At 40.1% G+C, this 23,907-nt stretch overlaps 1 protein-coding gene across 1 annotated transcript in view; it reads right to left on the bottom strand.

Annotated features, from left to right (window-relative positions):
* Ttc6 (tetratricopeptide repeat domain 6) overlaps positions 1-23,907 on the bottom strand; it is a 168,031-nt gene that overhangs the window by 64,428 nt on the left and 79,696 nt on the right. The window contains exons 8-11 of the mRNA XM_021202530.1: positions 15,172-15,276; positions 10,258-10,350; positions 7,999-8,073; positions 5,652-6,010 (exon numbers count right to left, since the gene is read on the bottom strand). Coding sequence (XP_021058189.1) covers positions 5,652-6,010; positions 7,999-8,073; positions 10,258-10,350; positions 15,172-15,276 — 632 coding nt within the window. The remainder of the gene's footprint in view (positions 1-5,651; positions 6,011-7,998; positions 8,074-10,257; positions 10,351-15,171; positions 15,277-23,907) is intronic.

Below are 23,907 nucleotides of genomic sequence, written 5' to 3'. Positions count from 1 at the left end.
ATACTCACGTCCAGGCAACTAGGACTAGGGTACTAAAGGCCATGCCCTTTAGTGACACACCTAATCCAACAAGGCCACATCTCTTAATAGTGCCACACCCTGGCCCATGCACATACAAACCACCACAGGAGTTTGCATTTATTTACACAGCAGGGGCAGTAGTATTTACCTTTACTGGCCTGCCCACGATCTCACCTCTCCTATAATGCCACCGTGATCTGAAGCTAAATTGACATGCACTCCTAATAGACCTTTGTCTAACTCTCATCATGCCCACCTACTCCTTACACAGTCCCAATCATCTGGGGAAACCTTCATATTTTCAATCGCTCCAGTAAAAATCCTTGGGAGTATCCTTAATTTCTTTTTTTCTTGTACCTCTCTAGTAGTCCATGAGCAAATACTGTTGGCTGACCTCCTAACATCTGTCTAGATTGTGGCTGCTTTTCACCAGCTGGACTCCTATCACTTCAGACCAAGTAGCCACTTCTCACATGGGCCATTCAATAGCTTTCCTATCATTTCTGTGCTTCTATTATAATTTCTTAGTTTATACCACTACCATGGTAAGTCTTCTGAAAGATGTATTTGATCATTTTAACATACTGTTCTCTGCTTTTGAGCTCTCTTTTTACATTTAAAGATATAAAATATTTATCATATCCTACAACCATGTCTGTCTTCTCAAGGTCACAGTGACTTACGGATATACATTTTCCTTTATTAATTTATGTGTGTGGTGTTTCCATGTACGTATACAAGTGTGTATGGGTACAGCACCCATAGCTGCACGTACAGACCCCAGAGAAGGATGTTGTGTGTCACCATCTATCTCTCTCCACTTCACTCCTGAGTCACAGTATCTTATGGAGTCTGTCTTAGTCAGGGTTTCTATTCCTGCACAACATCATGACCAAGAAGCAAGTTGGGGAGGAAAGGGTTTATTCGGCTTACATTTCCATACTGCTGTTGATCACCAAAGGATGCAGGACTGGAACTCAAGCATGTCAGAAAGCAGGAGCTGATGCAGAGGCCATGGAGGGATGTTCTTTACTGGCTTACCTCCCCTGGCTTGCTCAGCCTGCTCTCTTATAGAATCCAAGACTACCAGCCCAGAGATGGTCCCACCCACAAGGGGCCTCTCCCCCTTGCTCACTAATTAAGGAAATGCCCCACAGCTGGATCTCATGGGGGCAGTTCCCCAACTAAAGCTCCTTTCTCTGTGATAACTCCAGCTGTGTCAAGTTGACACAAAGCTAGCCAGTACAGAGTCTGAAGCTCTATTTCAGCTATCTGCCAGGACCCGCCTGTCTCTACCTTTCCCCACCCTCAATGCTAGGGTGACAGGTACAAGCAGCCATGCCCATCAATTTTGCATGGGTACAGGCAATTTGAACTCAGGTTCCTGTGATTGTAAAAGCATTCTTACCCACAGAGACATCTCTAGAGCTTCAACAGATGGGCACTCATGGGTAATTTCACATTTATCATTTACTGTGGCCAATAGAGCAATACTGGGTAGTATTACTCCCCAAACACTTTCTTGACCTTACTTGCTTATCAGTCTCTGGTGTTCCAGAGACTGCTCTACATGCTGGCCAGAAGCAATAAGCATATTCTCCAGCTCAGGGCTTTTGCACTTGCTTTTACCTCTTCTTCAGAGATTTAAACATGTCACTGCCCCATACCATTCAGTTCTGCGTTACAAAGGCATCCGAGTACTCTGCCTAATGCAGCAGCTCCTGTGTAATTCTCCTGTAATAGTCTCCTGTGTTAGTCAATCCTGCCTTATTCTCTTCACAATGCTTATCACATCCTTACCATCACTAGTTAATCTCCCCACTCTCTCTTTCCCCCAGAATGCAGACTCTGTATGTATAATATAGACTCTTCGAGGGCAGGAGATTAAAGAGTATTCTTCAGTGTCCTCATTTGCAGATCCCTATCCCGAATAGAATCTGGTGTACAGAAGGTGCACAATAAATTTACTCTAAAGAAATGAACTGCTGAGCTCAAGTAGTTAGTTCCTTTACAACCTGCTCACTTCTTACTTCAACTGCAGTCCCTTCCGGCTTTAAAGCAGAGGCGACTCTCAGTTTAAAGATCCATTTATGAAATAAATACTTGAAATTAAAATGCATGCATATTTTGTTTACAGCACGTCTATTTCCTTTACAGCCCTGTAGATCTGGGAAAGAGCAGTTACACATTCAGTTGTGCAGCCCCTTAATCTGTTCTGCAAGATACTCAGAGTGAATGCAAGTTTATGTGGAGAATCTCTGCTCTCCACTCATTTCCCCCAAAGGCCTTTTTAAAAGAAAGTCAAAAAGTTACTTTTAACCATAAACATATGATATATATGTTTATGCTATATATGTTTATAGCTATATATATGCTATATATATACAAGCATTCAGAAGGCAAAAAGTAAACTACCAAGTACTCTCTTCTTAGCCCATGCCCACCAACTACCTACAGATTAAAAAGACAATGCCAGAACTTAAGGATGTAGTCCCATGCTCTCTATATAATATGTAAGCTCACACTTAACATGCATGCATACGCATAAAGGATAATCTGTTCCCACAGGTTTGTCTGAATGTGTCCCCATGTACACATTCAAAACTATGTTAACGGTGACTTAGTGACAGGCCTGTAATATTTTCTAGTTCTTTCTTTTTTTTTTTTTTTTTACAATGAGGATGTATTATCTTACTAGCTGATAAAATAATTATAATATCTTAAAAGGAACTAGGACCTGTTAGACAAGTTTCTAGAGGAATGTAAAAAGCAAACACAGATAATGGGTGAACTTTTACAAGGAAAAGCTATAGTCTCGGATCATTGAAATTAAATAGCCCAAATTAAAAGGAGGAAAAAAAGGAAAAGAAAAAGCATGATCAGAAAGTCTAGATCCACATTTTTCACAGCCAGGAGTATGGTCCGCGGTTTCTCAGTTGAAAGAACAAGATTGTAAATTAAGCTGCTGGTTCATCTGCCACGTAGGGAGGCCAGGCTCACAGGGCGGAATATGTGTACACATAATTATCCTGAGGTGAGATGTGGCGCTGGTGGAGGGAACAGGGAAGTTTTAAACAGCTTAAATGTGTTGCTCAAGCTATTGCATTTGTATAAGGATAATGTTGACTTTACTGTCTCACTCCCGAGACTTCTGAGCTGGAAATAACCTTAGCTGTCATGTGGACAAGCTCATCTTCCAGATGAGGAAACAGCCTAAGAAATCAAGTGGCTTGGCCTGGTCACCAGGGGCATGGCGGTTAGAATGCAGATGTAGAAAGAGCAGCTGGATCCTTGTTCCTGGAACTGAACTGCCTCCAGCTCTCAGAGAAACAGAATAAGGAAAAGCTGAAAAGTGACATAGGAGCGAAGGCATCAGCGACTGAGGGCTCCCTCTACTCCCTTGCTGGCAGGTCTCGCAGCTCAGGGCTCAGAGCCAAGGATACCATCTAAAGGAGCAATGGTTGTGCTGTTGCTGCGGGTATCTGGAGCTCTGCCTGAGCCCGGCTGAGGATGGGAAGCAACAGAGGCAGCCCGACCCAGGGGGACTGAAAGGTAGTGTGCTGGGACTTTAAATAGCCCAAGTGACCTTCAGCAGGAACAACGTTCTAGAGTCAAGATCCCACTTGATAGGTGAGAGAGCATGGGGTCCATCTCAGATCATCAAGGGAGTCAGCCAAGAATGGCTGTCACTCAGCAAGAGAAAACCAGGTGTAACCTGGTAAGAAGAATATTTCTGAGTCACCACACTTGATTTTTAAAAGTCCTAAACTTAGAAATGGAGTTATCTTCAAGGTGCTCTGTAACTCGTTTTTGAGCTAACAATTACTTCCTATCTACTATCTATAGTGATACATCATCAGTTGGAGGTATCAAAGTGAAGCAGGAAGTATGGACACACCATCCAGGATACAGTTGTTTCTGGGGGGCCAGTGCACAGAGCCCCTCCTACACTTCCTACTGCGACTGTTATTATTATTAAATAATAACCTATTTTAAGGTAGGTTATTAAAAGAGGCAAACACATTTCTCCAAATGGTGAAAGCTGGCTAGATTCCACGCACACAGGAGAAGGTGCTTGTTTGGTTCTTCCTTAGAGTGTCTGACTGCGTTAAATATTACACATTCTAAATCCATCCATTTGCCTGAAAACTTTGTGATTTCATTTTTCTTTAAAGCTCAGTAGTATTCATGTGTGTGTGTGTGTGTGTGTGTACATTACATTTTCATAACATGTAGAAAGGCTAAAGGTTAAGGAATGAGGAAAGAGTGAATGCAGGCAATAGACATGAGTCATGAAAAAAGAATATACAGATAATTTCATTTCTAGTTCCAACTCTGTCCTGGATTATGTGTTTAGTGTGGTAGGCAAGTGCATAGACACAGATCTGGGAGCAAATGTGAAACTCCGCACGCAGCTTCTGCTCCTACTGTCTAACCATGCAGAAGTTTGCTGATTTGTCCAGCCTTTGGCTCTGGTTAATTTCAATGTAAGGGTTTTCATTTTCTTCAGAGTTTTGAAATGGCGAAAGAAAATGACGAGAGCTCTGTGAACATTGCAAAAACTCCCAGGAAAGAGTTAGTCTGCTGTTATTTTGAATAGGTGTCACCCGAGGGGCAGTCAAAATGGTAGGGTCTTGTCTTCTTATTAGGAGGACAAAGATCCAAAATTCAGCAAATGTATCAAAGGTACATAACAAATGTCGGATGGCTCCCTCAGGGATTTTTCAACTCAGAGAAATCTATCGGAAACCTGAAGATGAGCCAAAGGAGAAGCTTGCTGTGACACTACAGTCCGGGAGACCAGCACACACCTCAGGTCTGGGTGGTTCTCCCGCACTGCAGCTGTCCTCTGCCCCTGCTGTCACCCAAACTCCTAAGATAAAGTCACCATCCACACCAAGGAGCCAGCACATCTTAATAACAACAAAACATTTCTACCCCCTTATCGCCAGGAAAGCCCTTACATTTCAATTAGGCATAAGTATCAGACTCTATATTCTGAGAAAGTCTCGAGAAAAAATTATCCCCAGGCTTCCTGGAGACTTCCATAGATGCCTTGGTCACAAGCAGCATCTGTGTCGTCAACAGTAAGGGTGCAGGTGCCAGGCCTCTCTGCTCTCAATTTCAGGCCCTCCATGTTGTGAAAATAGGCCAGCTAATATTAGCTCCGATTGAGGTGAAAACATAATTATTTTTTGTGTGTTGATCCTTGAAGATAGGTTCACAACACAGAAAATGTTTATGTTTACTATATTTATTACACGACCTGACAGAGATCTTTAAACAGTTAGATATCAGCAATCTATTTTGATTTTGGAATAGACGGTATTGGTTTAGAATAAATATTAGATCTGTGCATCAAGCCAGTTTAGCAAATACATTGCTAACATTTTTTTTTCCTTAAATGGAGAGACATAAAATGGATTCAGTCTTAAAACGGGAAGTTAAATAATCCACATACTTGTACTATGAGGTACCTACATATTTTAAAATCAGAGCTTTACTCTCCAGCTAGCATATTTCTCATGAAGAATGAGCAGTAGCTGTCCTGGATCAAATCATAAGATCAAGTCCCTAAATGATGACATCACACCCCCTCAAGCCGTAAGAATGTACTGCTTGAACAGAACCTTTTCATTTTTTTCGGAGGCCGGGAGAGCTTCTCGTACACGTGTGCAGCCCTCTGGAACTTAGTCCCTTTCTTCAGTAGTTTCTTCTTTTTACTCGGAAATACGATGTAGGTAATGCCCGCTTTTCTTGACGCTTCGATGAGAGACATGGACAGGCATTTCATGTTCTCTGGCTCCTGAGAGCTTTCCAGGCTGCCTTTTCGGGAGAGGTTAAGCAACGCTCTTTGCTTGGCGAGCTGGTGCTCCACCTCCTTCTTCTTCTGGTACTTCAACTGTTCCAAGTTGGTGTCTATGTCATCCTTCATTATAAATGGCAGCAGGGTCCCTTCTTTCCTCAACTCAACTGTAGACTTTGATCTCTTAATAAAAAAACAGAGGTGGAAATATATATATATATATATATATCAATTTAGTTGTTCTACATTTAAAATTAATACAATCACAACTGCAATTAATGTGGTTTGGCTTTATTGAGTAAATATTAAATAATATACTCTTAAAGTTGACACTGGTATATACGAATTGTCTGAAATAACATTTTCTATCATGACATTCTCAGGCACGTATGCAGTGTACTTTGACCACACTCACCCCGTCCTGTTCTTATCCCTTCACCCGATAGAAGAGACCATATTTGTCTTTCTCCATCTGACCTCTTTCACATCAGATGATGGCCTCCAGGCTACATCCATTTCCCCTCAAACAAAACACTTTTGCCCTTCTTTATGGCTGAATACTGTTCAGTGGTGTGCAAGCCGCGCTGTCTTTATTCATTCCTTTATCTACCCCTGATGGCCTCCACCTCACAGTCACTTGTCTGCTGTGAATGGAGCTTCGACAAACAGGGATATGCACGTGTGTTTGTTGCATGCTGATTTTGATTCCTTCGGGAATGTACACAGAAGCAGTTAGGCTGGATCACAGCTCTATCCTTAGCTTCCTGACCAACCTCCATGTTGATTTCCCACAGTGGCTATGGTAATTTACATTCCCACTAGCCATGCAAACATTCCTTTTGCCCACACTCTCGCCAGCATCTGCTGTCATTTGTTTTCTTGGTCATGACTGTCAGAACTAGGATGAGATAAACTGACAAGGCAGTTCTGATTTGTACTTACCTGATGGCTAAGAATGTTGACACTTTCACATGTTTTTATCAATAATTTGTTCTTCAAACCTTGAAAAATGTTTAGTTCATTTGTCCATTTAGTGACTGGAGTCTCCTTTCCTACTTTCTTTTGGTTTGGTTTTTGTTTGCTTGCTTGCTCGCTTGGTTTGGTTTGGGTCTTGGGGTTTTTTATATTATTTGATTATTTGGAGTTCGTTCTACACTCTATGTATTGATTCCTATCATATAGATATCTGGCAAAGATTATTTTTTGCATTTTGTAGGCTGTCCTCTGATCCCTTTTTGAACAGAAGCCCTATAATTTGATGCAACCCCAGTTTTCAGTTCTTGTTATTATGTCCTGAGTTACTGGGGCAATATTCAGAAACTTGTTGCTCATGCCATTAGAGTGCTTTTCTTCAATAATTTCAGAGTTACTCGTCTTACACTAAGGTGCCTGATGCCATCTGAACTGGACTTTGGATAGAAGGATCTAGTTTTACCCTTCTAGGGGTGGGTGCCCAGTTTTCCCAGAACCACTTGCTAAAGAGGCTATTTTTTTGTTTGTTTGTACTATGCTTTTTGGCAGCTGTGCTGACAATTCGGTGGCTGTAGCTCTATGAGTTCTCTGTTACACTGTCTTTGTGTCTGTATGTGCTATCACACTGCTATCTTTATTATCATGACAGTGGTATCCTTTTAAACCAGGTCCTACGATAACTCTAGTGTGGCACTTTGTGCTTGGTGCTGCTCTGGATTGACAGTCTTTGTGTTGGTACAGAACTATTTTTCATTTCTTGGAAGGATTTCACTGGGACTTTTGTAATGAACTTATAGATAACTTTTGGTAAGATGGCTATACTCATAATATTAGCTTGCCCAACCGCCATGAACACGGGAGGTGTTTCCACCTTCTAGTGTCTTCAAAGTGTTCTTCCCATGTTTTACAGCTTTCATTGCAAAGATCTTTCCCTTCCCTTGTTAGATTTTGTGCTAGTTGGTTTTTATCAAAAATCCACAAGTGAGAATTTCACAAAAGCTATTTATGTATTTAAAATGTACCCATGAGATCATGGCCCTGCATTACTTATTATACTTCCTAGCTCACGAGACTACAAATAACTCAAAGTGTAATAATAAGAAACAGCATATCTCTTCAAACTTTGGGGAAAAGGCATGATTTCCGTTGCTATAAATACAAACATTTTTCAGATATAATAGCCAAAAATTTTACAATACCGTTAATCGTGTATATGACGCACTGGAATATTTTTGGATATTTTCATATGATGCAGACTTTTTTATTATTAAATTCTGTAAGATAATCAAGGAAAAATACATTAACTGCAGTTACTGTTCAGCAAACTAAAGCAAAGCAAACTCATGACAGTTGAGTGATGATAATTCTTGCTAATGAATGAAAAGTACAAGCCCTAATTAAAACATACTGTCTTGCTTACTAAGTCATTTCCTTAATAGAGAAGAGCAGGACTTGAAGACTGTCACTTCATTCAGTCAAGCTTATAGACATGAAAATTGTTTGTTTCAAATTTAAGCTGAAGACAACAAAACTGAAGAACCTGTCGTGTGGAGATGCTCTGGGCAAAGCCTCCATGTTGGTGTGAGTGGAACTGATTTGTGAATGTTCTAAGGGGGCTCTGACAGACACATGGGGATACATTAGACAGACCTGAGAAAGAAATGTATCCTAAACATTCCCCTTTTTCTACTTCTACTTTCTGATGTTTCAGAATTTTACACATGCATACAACGTGATTTGATCTAATGAGACCCCCAACCCCCTTCCCTTCGGTTCTTCCCTTATGTCTTCAACTACTTTTACTTCCCATCTTCATGGGCTCTAGTTTTTGAAAGCCACTGAGTCTGCTTAGGGCAGACCACATGTACATAGTTTGGAGCTATTTACTGAAACACAGGCAGCCTCTAATGTCCTTCAGCCCCGAAGGACACTGACTCTGACTCTCCCTCCCACTGCAGTCATAAATTGCCAATTACTCATCAACTAGGGATAGAATCTCGAGTCTTCTCCTACTCCATCCACATTAGTATTTTGTCTAGATTAATGTTCTGCAAATCTTGTGCATGCTGGACAGTCCCTTTTAGTCATAAGAAACTACAACGCTTAACTTCAGGGGAGGCAATGATATAAGCATCACCGCTTTCTATAATGTCACCAAGATGGGCACTGTTTCATTTAGAATGAGAAAGCACTGTCATGGTAAAATAGAAAGCAAGTATGTTTGATGTTCCTAGACAATAAAATGCAGCATCTACAGCCCAAAACAAGTGTTCTGTAAACAGAATATAATTTGGGTACAAAGAGAACAGGGAGAGGACCTGGATAGAGCACAGCTGCTCGGTAAGGGCAAAGGTATTCCCATAGACTGCAAAGCTGCTAAGAACATCTCAGGCCATGTCAACAGTCCCCAACAAACATAGAGAAATGTGCCAGCAATTTCAGCTCACAAGGACTGTAGTGGAAGCAGAATGTAGGTTCTACATGGATGTTGGATGGATAGATGGAGAAACACATGGGCAATACGTTGTGAGGCTTAGCTAAGCACTCTGGATTTGTGTGGTAGATAGAGCTACTCTTTTCTCAGATATCAGTGATATAATCATATGTATGTCCTCCAACTACAGCAAAATGGATAGAAAGCAGTAGCTACTAAAGACCAGGCAGGATAACAGGAAGATATGAGAGATGCCATTGCCACAACCTAGAAACGAAAATGGCTTTCTGACCCAGAGTGTAATTGGGTGATTTGGTTATTTTTTAAAGACAACTCCTGTTCTAGGTGCTGCAGATATAGCTGTGGAAGGGGCAGTGACACCCCAGGCCAGTGAGGAATGGAAAGATCCAGTTCACATCAGGACAAGCAGCCAATAAATGGCGGCATGGAGATAGCAAAACGCCGACTGGGGCTATGACTATAGGCCAAACATGCTTCCTGGAAATATGGGGGAATTGGCAGAAACACAGTCAGCCTAGATTGCCAACTAGATAGGGGGTGCAACTTGGCTCAGGACACTGAATCTCAGTGCTACATGGTGTTGAATCTCAGCACTACACGGTGTTCAGCAGACCCAGGTGTCCAGGTGGAGTACCAAGCTAAAGGCCTTAGTAAAAAGAAAACTGTCTTAGTTACTCTCTTTAAATTTCAGGACATTAATAAGCCACTGATATAATCAATAACTATATTCATAACGTGAACAGCAAACCTCTCTCAGTCCTGTTTATGGCTTAAGGAGTAGCCGTGAGTACTCTGCCAGGACACTGGGATCACGGGAGCACACTCGATCATCACTTACTCAGGCACTGTTACTGTGCTCCACAGCTGCAAACAGCTTCCCCTTTGAGCCAAAAGGGCCATGTGCGTGCAGTATAGAAATGATTTCTATAATAACTAGAAACAATTTCTGAACTAAAGGAAGATATAGAAATCAACTTAAATTCAGAGTAAAAGTCCTAAGTACCTTAAAACTTCTTTTGGTGGAGGCATTTAAAGTAATCTCGGTCTCCTTAGTTTCAGATAATTTCTCAATTAAGAGTCTGCTTGTGTGAACACTCTGTGGTTTAAAAAAAAAGATTAAATTATATATTAAATAATTTCATGAAATAATTCAAATGTTTATAGTCACTGCTGTTTCATTGAGCAACATTGTTAGCAAAACAAATAAAAGACCTGCAGTAAAAGAAGTTACTTCCAATGATGCATGAAAGTCTAACTAGAGATTTTGTATCAATACAAAATCCATAATACAGCTCCTGCCTTTGGGGGAGGGGGGTCGAGATAAGAGTTTCTCTGTGTAGCCCTAGCTGTCCTGGAACTCATTCTGTAGACCAGACTCACCTCAAAGTCAGAAATCCACCTGCCTCTGCCTACCAAGTGCTAGCATTAAAGGCGTTCACTACCATACCTGGTTTTTAGCTCCTACCTTAAATCAAATGGGAGCATGCATGTGATTTCTGCAGTGTGAAATCTTAAGAGTTATCAATGACATTACATCCTCATAGATTAGTACTATATGTCTTTCACATCAACACCAAAATTATTAGCAAGACAAGATAATCAGTCTGTACTGTTGAATGACTTCAAGTACAAGCAAGTACTCTAAATGTAAACTGAAGTGGAATTTTTCTTTTTCTTTTTCCTTTATTTTTTATTAGATATTTTCTTCATTTACATTTCAAATGCTACCCCAAAAGTTCCCTATACCTTCCCCCCGCCCTGCTCCCCTACCCACCCACTCCCACTTCTTGGCCCTGGCGTTCCCCTGTACTGGGTCATATAAAGTTTGCAAGACCTAGGGTCCTCTCTTCCCAATGATGGCCGACTAGGCCATCTTCTGCTTGGATTCTATCACCCACTAAAGTTGCAATATATGTGTGTTCTTGTAAGATGAAAGGGCTATACAAATTATGCTCATTATTCAGAAACAACTAGGAAACATAAATTTGACAACCTGACAGTTTCAAGATTAGCTGAACCATGCTGTACTTTATTTATCTGATGAGGTTCTAACTTTATGGTTGAAAACACTGAAATTTATAAATCAATTTTTACAAGTATTAATGCTATTGTCATTTAGAAAAATGAGGAAAAGTAAGGTGATTTAGAAATCAGAACTATTGGATTTTGATCATCCTTTTATACTGTATATCTTAGAGTTTCTATTGCCATCATGAAACATCCTAACAAATCTCAGCTTGGGGAGGAAAGGGTTGATTTCACTCACACTGACACTACTGTTAAATCATCAAGGCAGGAACTCAAGCAGGGCAGGAACCTGGAGGTAGGAGCTGATGCAGAGGCCACGGAGCAGTGCCGCTTACTGGCTTGCTCCCCATGGCTTGCTCAGCCTGCTTTCTTATAGCACCCAGAACCACCAACCCAAGGATGGCACCACCCAAAATAGACTGGGACCTTCCCCATCTATCAACAACTAATTAAGAAAATGCTATACAAGTGTGTCTGCTTATAGCTGGATCTTCTGGAGGGATTTTAACAAGTGAAATTCCTTTCTCTCAGATGACTTCAGCTTATGGAAGGTGACAAGGAAACTAGCCTGGGCAGTGTATTTTTACACTGGAAAATTATTTAACTGTAGCAAAATAATCACAAGTCATAGCAGAAAGACACTGGGACATTACTATTCTTCAAAGACTAACTCCCTGATATATAAAAAAAGAACTTTTGCGACTGTTTTTGCCCCATGCTTACATAAGATATTCAAAATACATTGGAATGCCGAGTATTATATATCTAATGGAACACTTTTAAGAAAACAAAGACAAAAACTTTCACACTATATTTTATGTCAAAATAATAGAACCTGTTAGCAGTCAGTCATTGTTTACTGTGGAAAAAAAAAGAAGCCAAGAAACAAACAACAAAAACATAGGATGGCTCATATACTGATGCCTCAGAAACTGTCCAAATACTTCCCAAACTAAGGCACCCTGCGTAGCAATTAAAGTATTACAGTTTATGTGGCGTCCCATGGGAAAATCACCCTGCTTTTCTCCAGTGATATTGCTGAAGCTGGAGTTGGGGTGCAGATAGAATGGAAAACCTGCCCTTGTTGTTGGACTATGGAATGTTCCCCACCTCCAGACTCCTAGGCTCAACCCTTGGCTCCAGCTTCTGGCACTACTTTGGGAGGCACTGGGAGCATTTTGAGTACCACCTAACAGGGTCAAGTGGCCAGCGTTGGGAAGGGATGGAAGATGGTACCCTTGAAGCTGCCCTTGAAGGTTATGCCTGCCCGGTTCCTTCTCCCTGCTCTGCTTCCCGGCTACTATGAAGTGAAGAACCTTTCCTACCTCACCCTCCCAGGACTGTGATGCTCTGCTTAAATGTGTGCTGTCAAGCAATCATGAACTGAGAAAAAAAAAAAAAAAAAAAAAAAAACAACAACAACAACAAAGAAAAACAAAGAAAAAGAACAAAAGAACAAAATGAAAACATGCCTGGACCCACAAAACAACATATAAATTCTACATATTAGAGTAGAATTTAAATATTTACTAGGTTGAATTAAGTCTTTTAAAAAGTAACAGGAGTTAAATTCACAAATTGCAAGTTTTTTAATAAATACAGCATTTTCATGCTGCATGAAATAAAATTGTTAGTAACACAAGAAAAGCATGAACCAAACACATGTACACTGAAAACCTCTAATCAGGTTTCATTAGGTCAAATGAAAGAAATCGAAACTGAACCGCATAGAGAAGCAGTCATATAACTAAGTCTATTAAGCCAACTGGGTACTTCAGTTTATCTGCACAGAGTGATGCCTCCTTAAATCCTCAAACCTTACTTTACATACAAGAACAATGGATTTCAGGAGCAGAAAAGGATTCAAATCCCAGACTCTGATTCCACAACCTATGTTCTGTTTAGTCTGGCTCAGTGCTAACAAAGAACCTTCAAACAATGCCCCTGGCTTAGTCAACAAATGCTGGGATATTCAATAAACCACAATACAAATAGCAACCAATTTCAAAAAACATGTAATCTAAATATATACTGTATGTTATTAAGTATTAAGGATAAACTTTAAAGAAAACGTATCAATACTTCTTTAAGCTTTTAAAACCGCTTCCTAAGAGGTACAAGCAAAAGAAAATGAAAACTACACCCCCACATCGAGAAAAGAGATATTTCAAAAATAAATGAAGACACTAAGTAAGGATTGGTGCAATAAACTAAAAGCTTTATACAAAAGTCTTAAGTTATATTTATATTACTTTAAAACAAAAAGAACATTATTAAATTTCAGTAGAAGATAATACAATGATTAAACAATATAAACATTCTGTAATAAGTGGTGAAGTAAAAAAAATCAAAATAGAAAAGATTGTGATACTTCACAATATCACAATGATGTAATAATTAATCCAAAATATTTTTCCAAAATATTTTTAATCAAAGCAGATAGACTGAACTCTTTCTTTTCCTGCTGGTAGACCACGATAAATAGTTTGGATACTGAATATCATAAATCTTAGTAAAAATGTACCAGCAGTGGTTGTTCTCTACTGGTGCAAGTATGGTAGTTTGATAAAGGATAGAGTTTGCAACTGAAAACAAAGAAAAGAAACAAGAAAGTTAAATTGCTTTCAAAAATCCTATTATAGATATAAAACACCCCCAATCCCTCCCTCCACCACTTCTAACCCTCTCCAACCCTCCACCCTCCCCCCCAACCCCCCACCCCCCACCCCCGCCACCACTTGGTCAGGCTTTGCTTTTGAAGTCCAGGGCTTTCATTTAGTGCTGCCTGTTTGAACAGGAGTGAAGATCCATCTGGAGTACAGGTAGCCCTTTTGGAAAAATATCGCTAGAGAACCTGTCTCTCACTTCATCAGTTACCTATAGCTCTTCAGGTGGAAGGGTGGGGCTGCACGGATCTTCCACCTTCCATGCTGGGATTTTCGCTGATTAGATCTCACCTAAGTCTTGACATGTGGCCCTGGCACACCCAACAAATGTTATTTTGAGATGAAGCCATGATTTAAAATGGCCCAAGGGAAAAAATCCCAGGGAAGATCGATTTAGGTTAGAATTCTACAGAGCTTCGCAAAAGAATCAACTATCTTCTTTCACGAAGTGAATACATTTGAAAAAGAGACATCATCGTGGACACCTGGCAAGGCAACGTTTAAGCTTCGACCTGAGGGGAAGCTGCAGCAGGTGCTTGGGGAGGAGCAGGACCTGGAGGGATTCCCAAGAGAGGCTGTGCCAGCTGACCATGTGGCCATGTGCTGCCTCCTACCAGTCTGGCTACTCTTCTAGACTGGTTTGAAATAAAGTTTGCTTTTCCAACAAAGTGGAAAAGATGTTCCATCTGCTTTTCTAGGAGAACTATAAAGTCCTAACTGTGGGGCACATATCAACAGAACTACTATCACTGCAAGCAAATTTAATAGGGAGTCTTAATTATTGTCTAAAATTTGATAATAAATGATCACTATCTTCATGAACCAAAAAAGTAAATGAAAATACCAGAGATCCTCTACATAATCCGCATGACTTTATAATTTAAATCCTCAAATAAAATACTCTTCCAAAAAGAAAACTGGTATGTTTTCTCATCTAGCTACAGTAAGTATCTAATTTAAAGTACATAAATCATAGCTATAGGATATATACATACATATATATGCCAGAACTTTATATAATATATGGATACATTCATATGAATGTGTGACAACTATTTACTACATAAGTCATCTCTATGGCATCGTCCATCCAATCCTGACCGTGGCAATAATTGCTTGACAAGTTATATGACAATTGCCTAACCGATTTATATCAGAAGAAATTATACAAGTTTATTAGTATATTACAGCAAAAATTACAATACAGAAAGTACATTCATTACCTCATATTTTGGATATAAAGTTTCTCTTATGGTTGATTCTGGAAGAGCAAATTTGGGCGCAGAAAGATTCCAAAACATCTTTGAAATTCCAGGATATGCAGACACCTTTGAAAATATGAAAAAAAACTATGACAAATAGTAACAAATATCCTCTAAAACCAAAAACCCAAATTCCTGCCACACTGTTTCTAGTCGTTGAGAAAATGGCTTGATTTGTTACACAAATCCTCTGGTATCAGGGGAAGATGACTTTGCAAGCCGCCAGCTTTAAAGGACAAGTAAAGCCAGCAGTGGTGAGTGACTCTGTGACACAAAGGACTGGAGAGCCACACTGGAGGCAAACTGACCAGCTAAACAGGAGGTACATGTGTCATCTGTTTCAGAAGTGTCACTTCTTGCTATGAGTTCTAACCAAGTTCTTACATATGTGCATGGGCAAATATGTATAGGTCAATTCACAGAGCATACTAAATAAGAAAATAAAGTCCAATTTAAGTGTTCCTTAGGAGAGAACATTATTATATGGCTATTCAGATACAACTATTACAACCCATATATGGGGCTGACAAACAATACTGAAAATAATAATTTCAGAAAAATTCATGCAAAATGTTATTTATATGAGAGATTTCTTAGGATCATAGTCCAGTTATTAAGTTATTAAGTCATAAACTAAAAAGGGATTTGTTTTAGAAAAATAAACCTATCGGAATGCTACCAGAATTGTGGTACTATTTGAATAACTTTGAATAATAAAGGCTGATATTTAGCACAGTGCAAAGCTTCAGAACACATTCAGGGAGTAAGAAGGAATCCAGGATAGAATGCAAAACATAACAATGCATTCTAACTGTATTGGCAATATGAGGAGCAACCTCATATTCTAGGGCGGATGCTGAGCTCAGTGGCTGGGAAGCAGTGGAGAATGTAAAGGAAAGGAAAAGGAACAGGAAGCAGTCCCTCCAGCCCTGGGATTTAGTGGATGATGCCCCCACAGGAATGCAGACTAGCAAGTTTGAGACTTCCATCCACACACACTGGACCACTGAATACAAGGGTGGCAGGTGGTGGGAGTCAGTGGTTGGAGTGAGACTTTAAAGATGATCGAGGGGTAGCTACAATGTTCCTTATCACAGTGGACCGTGAACTCACATTTAGTCTAGTATAGACATAGATGCTTACATATAGCAACATTTACAGATGCACGTATGTATATGAGTTAGTATACACAGACACATATAATTTATAAACATTATTTTTATTAATCTATGAATTCCATAAGCATATTTTTATCATATACACTCCCAATACCTGTTTTTACCCTTACAGCCCTATCTAAACACTGGGTTGTTGGATTTTTTTTTTCCTTCTTCTTCTTCTTGTCCACATCGAATCCAGTTTGTATAGCCCTACCACTCTTGGAAATGGTAGTCAGCCAATCAGAGCTCACATCATTAAGGAAAACTGACTTCCTTCTCCCAGCTGCACACTCACGGCTCCTTGGCTGGTGCTGCTCCCTGCCCTACTTCCAGGTTGGGATTTTGTCTAGCTTGAACTTGCATGTTCTTGTGAGTTCATGTGTGCTACTGCCACATGGAAGGCACATGTATGCGTGCTTTGTTAGTTGGCAAGGCCTAGAAGAAACGAAACAGCGCCTTCCGAGTACAAACATGCAGACTATATAGATCTTGCTTGGTTTGACATAAATGGAACCAGGATGCATCATACAAACAAACCAGAAAATATATGAGTCTGGGACATTTTGTACTGTGAAAAACTGTAGTGCCTTTAAAGAAAAAAAAATACAAGCAAACCATTTTAGAAATGGTAGTGGGAATAATAAAGTTGCACTGGATTATAAAGTGTAATATATTTATTTATCAGTAATGCTTACTTCAACAGATGAAGGAATGAATGAATGAGTGAACAGAGAAATTTTCCTACGGAGAACTCTTAACTTTTGTAAATATTCTAATCTCAAAGAGATAGAACAAAACTACTACTTTTAAAATATGGTCATACATAGTGATTTCCTTTAAAAAGGATAACACAGGACAAAGTTTATAAGGAGGAAATTTCAACACTGCCTCACTGGGTGACCAAGGTGGAAAGTCCTGTTGACAGCTTGTGACAGGCAAGAGATGCCGTGAGAAGACTTTCTCTTTCAGAACGCTTCCTCCGGAAGTCTCACAAACCAATCAAAGCACACCACCAGCCAACTCTCAACTGAGATGTGGTTTACAAAGTACTTGAACATTCATCCCTAAAGTTTTCAATTATTGAAATGAGGAAAGTCTGAAAAACTGTCCTGGTGTGGATGGAAGCTGTGTGTACACAGATAGAATCCCGAGACACAGAAGTGCTACTAGTGAGTGATGGGCAAAGCCAGGGAACTCCGGATAGAGCATGAAGCTTAGTGAGAAACTTTCCACCTGATGCAGAGGTGCCTGGGGGGCTGCCATACTGAACACCTCCTGCTCATCTAAATAAAGAGGAAGGTATACTTTCTCAGCTCCAGAATCCAGACACAAGCTTCCTGTGGAGAGTCAAGGGGAGAGGTCCTCCTGGCCTCCCACTAGCTGCTAGAGGCAAATAGCAAAGTTTGCCTTTCTCCATTTCTCCACCTCACCCTTCATCAGAACATGACCTTTGTCCCTGGGTATCCTGAGTTCACACAGAATTACCCTTTTCTTTATTTTTTTTCTATTTTTCTTTTATTAAAGATACATTTCCATATCATATATTCTGATTATGATTTCCCTCCTTCAGCTCCTCCAAGATCCCCCCATTCCCATGCTGTGCCCACCCAAATCCATACCCTTTCTTGCTCTCTCATTAGAAAACACGGTTGTCTAAAACATAATAATAAATTATATTAAGATATATTAAAAAAACAAACAAGCAAACAGACAAACCAGAATAGGACAAAACAGACAGAGCAAACTGAAGAGAGACAAAGATAGGAAAAAACACAAAAACACAGATACAGAGACACTCATCCACACAGACAGAAATCCCATAACCCTAACTGAAAACCATAACATGAGCAAAAGACCTGAAAGATAGAAGGAAATGCCCAGATAAAGGACTATGAGTCAACAATGCTCCAAAGACAGTCTGAGATTGTTTTGGGTTGGCCACCTGCTGCTAGGCATGGCGCCTATGCCTAGAGTGGTGTGCACACCCAGCGAGCCTCTGTGGGAGCTAATTTTTCCTTCCCAAGAGGGTACCAATTGGAGTTAGCTTTTGGGTTACAGATGGGACTTGTAGATAACAAATTTGACAGGAAGAAGTCAAAGTATCATTATTTGCAGATGATAAGATAGTATACACAGACACTCCACTACCGGAAACACAGTTCAGCATGCCTCCCAGGAGGCCTGCTGCCACTTGGGACAACCAGGTGAGATACTCATACCCCAGTCCCCTACCTGCTGCCCCCTGACTCCACAAGCCCAGCAGCCTTGAGCTTTGCCACATCACCTCTATGCTCCAGCTTCAGGCCCACACCTCTAACTGCAATCCCAGATTAGTACTCTACTCCCTGGGCCACAGCTCTGCCTGCATCCCAGGAGGCCTGCTGCCACCCAGGACAACCAAAAGTCTGCTACTATTAGGGACTACCAGCTCTACCTATAACCCCAGAGGCCTGCTACCACCAGAGACTACCAGGCAAGCCAACACTAGAGACAACCAGATGGCTAAAGGCCAGTGGAAGAAGACAATCAACAAAAGCCACAGTAATATGGCTCCATTAGAACCCAGATCTCTTACTACAGAAAGCCCTGGATATTCTAACAGACCTGAAGAGCAAGACAATGAGGTCAAATCCAATCTTATGAAGAATATTGAGGCCTTTAAAGGGGAAATAAGTAAATCCCTTAAAGAAACACAGGAAAATAGAATCAAACAGATAGAGGCCTTTAAAGAGGAAATGAATATCCTTCAGCCCCTCCCACCCCTTCCACACTTTTCTTGCTGCTGGGGCAGAGTCTTAGTTGGGTCTGCTCCCATAAAGTTGGTCTGGTCCCATCCTAGAGGGCCTGCTGCACTTAGAGCAGTTGAGGACCTACTGCACTCAGTGCAGTTGGACAAGAGCTTGACTGCTCCACTGAAGACCCAACAGTCTGAAAATCTTCCAGGAGATCTACTGTAGCCAGGGCAACAGATCAGCAGCTTCTCTGCCCCTGTGAAGAGCCACCAGTAGGAAGGCCCCACAGGTGGTCTGATACAGCCAGGGCCGCAGGCCTACCGGGAGACCTGAAGCAACCCAGAGACATAAGATGCAGACTCCATACAGTCACTCTGTCCAACAAATATCAGGGATTTCCAGATGGTGAAAGGCAAGCACAAGACCATAAGCAACAGAATCCAAAATATGTGGGCATCATCAGAACCCAGTTCTCCCACCACAGCAAGCCCTGAATACACCAACACATGTGAAAATCAGGAAACTATCCTAAAATCCTATCTCACGAAGAGTCCTTTAAGGAGGATATCAATAACTCACTAAAAGAAATACAGTAAACACAGGTAAACAGGTGAAGGAATTGAATAAAGTGATTCAAGACCTAAAAATGGATGTAGAGACAATAAAGAAAACACAAATGGAGGTGAACCTGGAAATGGAAAACCTAGGAAAGAGGTCAGGAATCACAGATGTAAGTATTACCAACAGAATACAAGAGATAGAAGAAAGAACTCAGGTGTGGAAGATATGGTAAAAGAGATTGACACAACTGTCAAAGAAAATTCAAAACATAAAACCCCCTAACCCAAAGCACCCAAGAAATTCAGGACACAATAAAAAGAACAACCCTAAGAATAATCGGAATAGAGGACGAAGATTCCCAGCTCAGAGGACCTGAAAATGTCTTCAACAAAATCATAGAAGAAAACTTCCCAACCCAAAGAAAGAGATGGTCATAAAGGTACAAGAAGCCTACAGAACACAAAATAAATGCGACCAGAAAAGAAAATCTTCCCGTCACATAATACTCAAAACGCTAAATGCATAGAGCAAAGAAAGAATATTAAAAGCTGCAAGGGAAAAAGGCCAAGAAACATACAAAGGTAGATCTATCAGAACTACACCAGACTTCTCAACAGAGACTATGAAAGCCAGAAGAAGGCCTGATCATAAGAGAACACAGATGTCAACCATCAAAACTTTCAATTACCATTGATGGAGAAACCACAATATTTCATGACAAAACCAAATTTAAACAATATCTTTCTACTAACCAAGCCCTACAAAGGATACTAGAAGTAAACACCAATACAAGAAAGGTAAAAACACCCAAAAAACATAAGAAATTAATAATTTTACAGCAAAATCAAGAGAAACACACACACACACACACACACACACACAAATACACCATCAACATGGAAATAAGAGCTGTTGGATTAACACATAAGGCCTCCTGGCATTCACTGTCACCGAGTGTCTTCAGAGCGTCTGCCCTTGACTAAGGGCCATTTTGTTTATAGTGTTGTTGCTTTCTTTTTGTTTCTCTCTCTTTTTTTCTGTTTTTCCTTTGAGTTATTGACCACATTCTGAATTCTACTCTTACCTTCTTTTGTTTTACCTATATCTCTTTGTACAGGTTAATTTATTGGCCCAGGTATAATAGAACAATAACTATGTCTACTGATGTCTTCATCCTACTTGTCCAAGGAATATGACATTCCCCATTTATGGCATAACTGGTTTAAGTGTTTCGTTTATATGCATTTATAATGGTACCAGAAAAACAAACAGGGGAAACACAGGGAGAGGAAGATTCCATGGTAGTGACTGCTTTTCTCCTCCCCGTGCTCCTAACTTCTAGATATCTTAAACTTTTTGTTCTCATCTTGTACTTATGGCTAACTCGGGTGGCAATGAACTCTCTTGGTTTTCTTTCATCTGAGGTCTTGGTCCTACTTCATTCTTGGCTGAGTTTGACTGACTCTTTTCCTTCTCACCATTTTATGAGATTTCCATTCCAAGTGTTCTCTGTGAATGAAGTGCTGTTCCTCTCTGGTTGCTTTCAGGATTTTGCTAGACTTTGATTTTCAGTTTAACTAACATGTGGTTTGGTATCGCTTTCTTTGTGTTTTATGTTTAGTTTCCACAGATTACTAAATCTATAGATTCACAGGTTTGTGTCAAACTGCTAAATTCTCTACCTTTATTTCTTACAATCTCTCCCTCTTTTCATTCTCCTTCTGGATTATCGCAGCACAAATATGAAATATTTCATTGCTTCTTGTTAATATTTCAGTGTGCTTTCTCTTCGCTGTTTAGACAGTGAATGTTATGTTGTCTTAAAGTCCACTCATCTCTGATTCAAGTCACCACCTTCAGATTGTATTTCAGTTACAGTAATTTTTTTCAAGCTTAAACTAATACATATCTTCTATTCTTATTCTAAGGCTTTCTAATTCCTTTCTGAGTCTTTTATTATTTACTGCCAACATGTTTGCAATTTTTCAGTGAATCATTTTTATTTTGGTTGCTTTAAATTTTTGCCAAAAATTTTTATTGTTTATGTCATTGATAGCATCTATTAAATGCTTTTCTAGATTTATTTTCTTTTTTGAAACATATTCTTATTTTTAGTTATGTGCATATGGGGAGGGATATATACACATGAGTGCAGGTGCCCATAGAGGCCAGAAGACATAAAATAGGAGGTAGTTTAAACTTCCCAACATGGGTGCTGGGGACTGAACTCAGGTCTTACACAAGAGCAGTACAGGCTCTTAACCACTATGTCATCTCTCTAGCTTGTGCCCTTTTCTATTTAGGATGAGATTTTACCTAACTGTTGAAATCTGGATATTTTTAAACCTTATGCCATCAAGGTCATACCTTACTTAAACCTTCTGGTTAGTTGACGCTCCACTATAGGAGTCGCTCATTGGATGGGATGGGAATTCCCGTGTGGTTTCAACTGACAACATAAACAGAGAACCTACTCACTACTCCACTAGGATGGAAGGCTCTAGTTTTCATCACTGTTTTTCACTGTGGCAAAATGGATGAAAAAAGCAACTTCCCAGCTTTGAAAATAATAAGATTGAAAAATAATCTTTTTGGCTCTTGGTTTCAGAGAATTCGACCCACACCGGACTACCTCTCCTACTGTGGCCAGGAGCAGGCGGCACAACAAAGATACTGACTCATGGAAGCCAGGAAGCAGAGAGGCTGAGAGAAAGGAGAAGCCAGAGATGAGCAATGCCCTTCAAAGATGCATCCTGCTTCCCTGCTCCTTTCTACCCAGTCCATTTTCTTCCGCAGTCTGCCACATGCCACCCGTACATTTAAGTAGAACCTGTGTCAGTGGATTAGATCAGAGTACTCACAACCCAATCATTTCCCCAAAGCCCCACACCTCAACTTTGCATTGGAAGTCAAGTCTTCAAAGCATAAGCCTTCAGCAAACATTTTATATCCAGCCAAATTACAGCTCCATACTCAGCCCACCTTCGCAACAATCTGACAAGGACCCTGGCGTGTTTTGAGACAGACTGGCAAGGACTAGACTCTTCCTGGTGAAGGCCAGGAATCGAAGCATACTGTCTTTCTGCAGTGTCTATAAAGATTCAGTAATTATTTTCTAAATAAAAATATCTTGTTTTGTAGCCCATCCTGAACTAATGAAATAGCATGTTTTCATTGGGGCATGTGTGCATGTGTTAGGGTGTATACTGATGTAGTGTGGTGTGTGTGTGTGTGTGTGTGTGTGTGTGTGTGTGTACACCTATTGGTGTTTCCAGATTTCCAAGTTTTAAAAAGAAACTTCAGGCACTTATGCAGTACCATGTCATTCTTTGAGTCCTAACATTTCTAGATATTGTGCTTCCTTCTCGCCACTTTTAGAGTTGTCTTGGGTTTGTGGCATCCAGAGATTTTAGGACCTTGGCAAGAAGCAAAGGGAAAAGTGAGAGTCTTACAACTAACTCTCGGAAAACTATCACTTATCAAATTTTGGTATGTGATAAAAGAATGCCCACAATTATATTGGAATTGCTACCAAAATATTCTTTTCTACCTACATGTCTATTTAAGACCAGATTTTTCTAATATATTTTAATCAAAATGAACAGCCAAAATATTGATGTGGAATGTCTAGGAATTCAATATATAAAGAGACTTGTCAAATAAGTTAAATTAAAAGACAGATTCTAGTTTTCTCACACTCTTTGGGTTTAGAGACTATAATCCCAGGAAGCACGGTGGTGTGGGCTGTAATCCCAGCACTAAGGAGACTAATGAAGAAGGGTCTCCTCATAGATGCCAGTCTAACCTGGACCACACAGCAAGACAATGTTACAGGAAACAAAGTAAATATGGTTTTACAAAAGGGCACTTATGGGGTCACATTTAATACCTGTGGTTTTATTACTTATCAATTTCTGACTTACATTTTAAAGTTCTAAGTGTTCAAAGACATAGTTCACATTACCAAATACTCAAGTCCTCAATAATGTTCAAGAATTCCAAAAGAGCCCTAACCAATATGTTTAAGAACACCTTAGGTGGAGAAAACCAACATTAAAAGCAAGGTTTAGGGGCTGGAGAGATTCTTAGCACCTAAATGGCAGCTCACATCCATCTCCAGTTCCAGGGGATCTGACACTCTGACACCAATGCAGATAGATAGATAGATAGATAGATAGATAGATAGATAGATAGATAGATAGATAGATAGACAGACAGACAGACAGACAGACAGACAGACAGAC

This window comes from Mus pahari, chromosome 7, assembly GCF_900095145.1.
Source record: "Mus pahari chromosome 7, PAHARI_EIJ_v1.1, whole genome shotgun sequence".
In the NCBI taxonomy this organism is placed as follows: Eukaryota; Metazoa; Chordata; class Mammalia; order Rodentia; family Muridae; genus Mus; species Mus pahari.
This window is presented reverse-complemented; position numbering and strand designations above follow the sequence as displayed.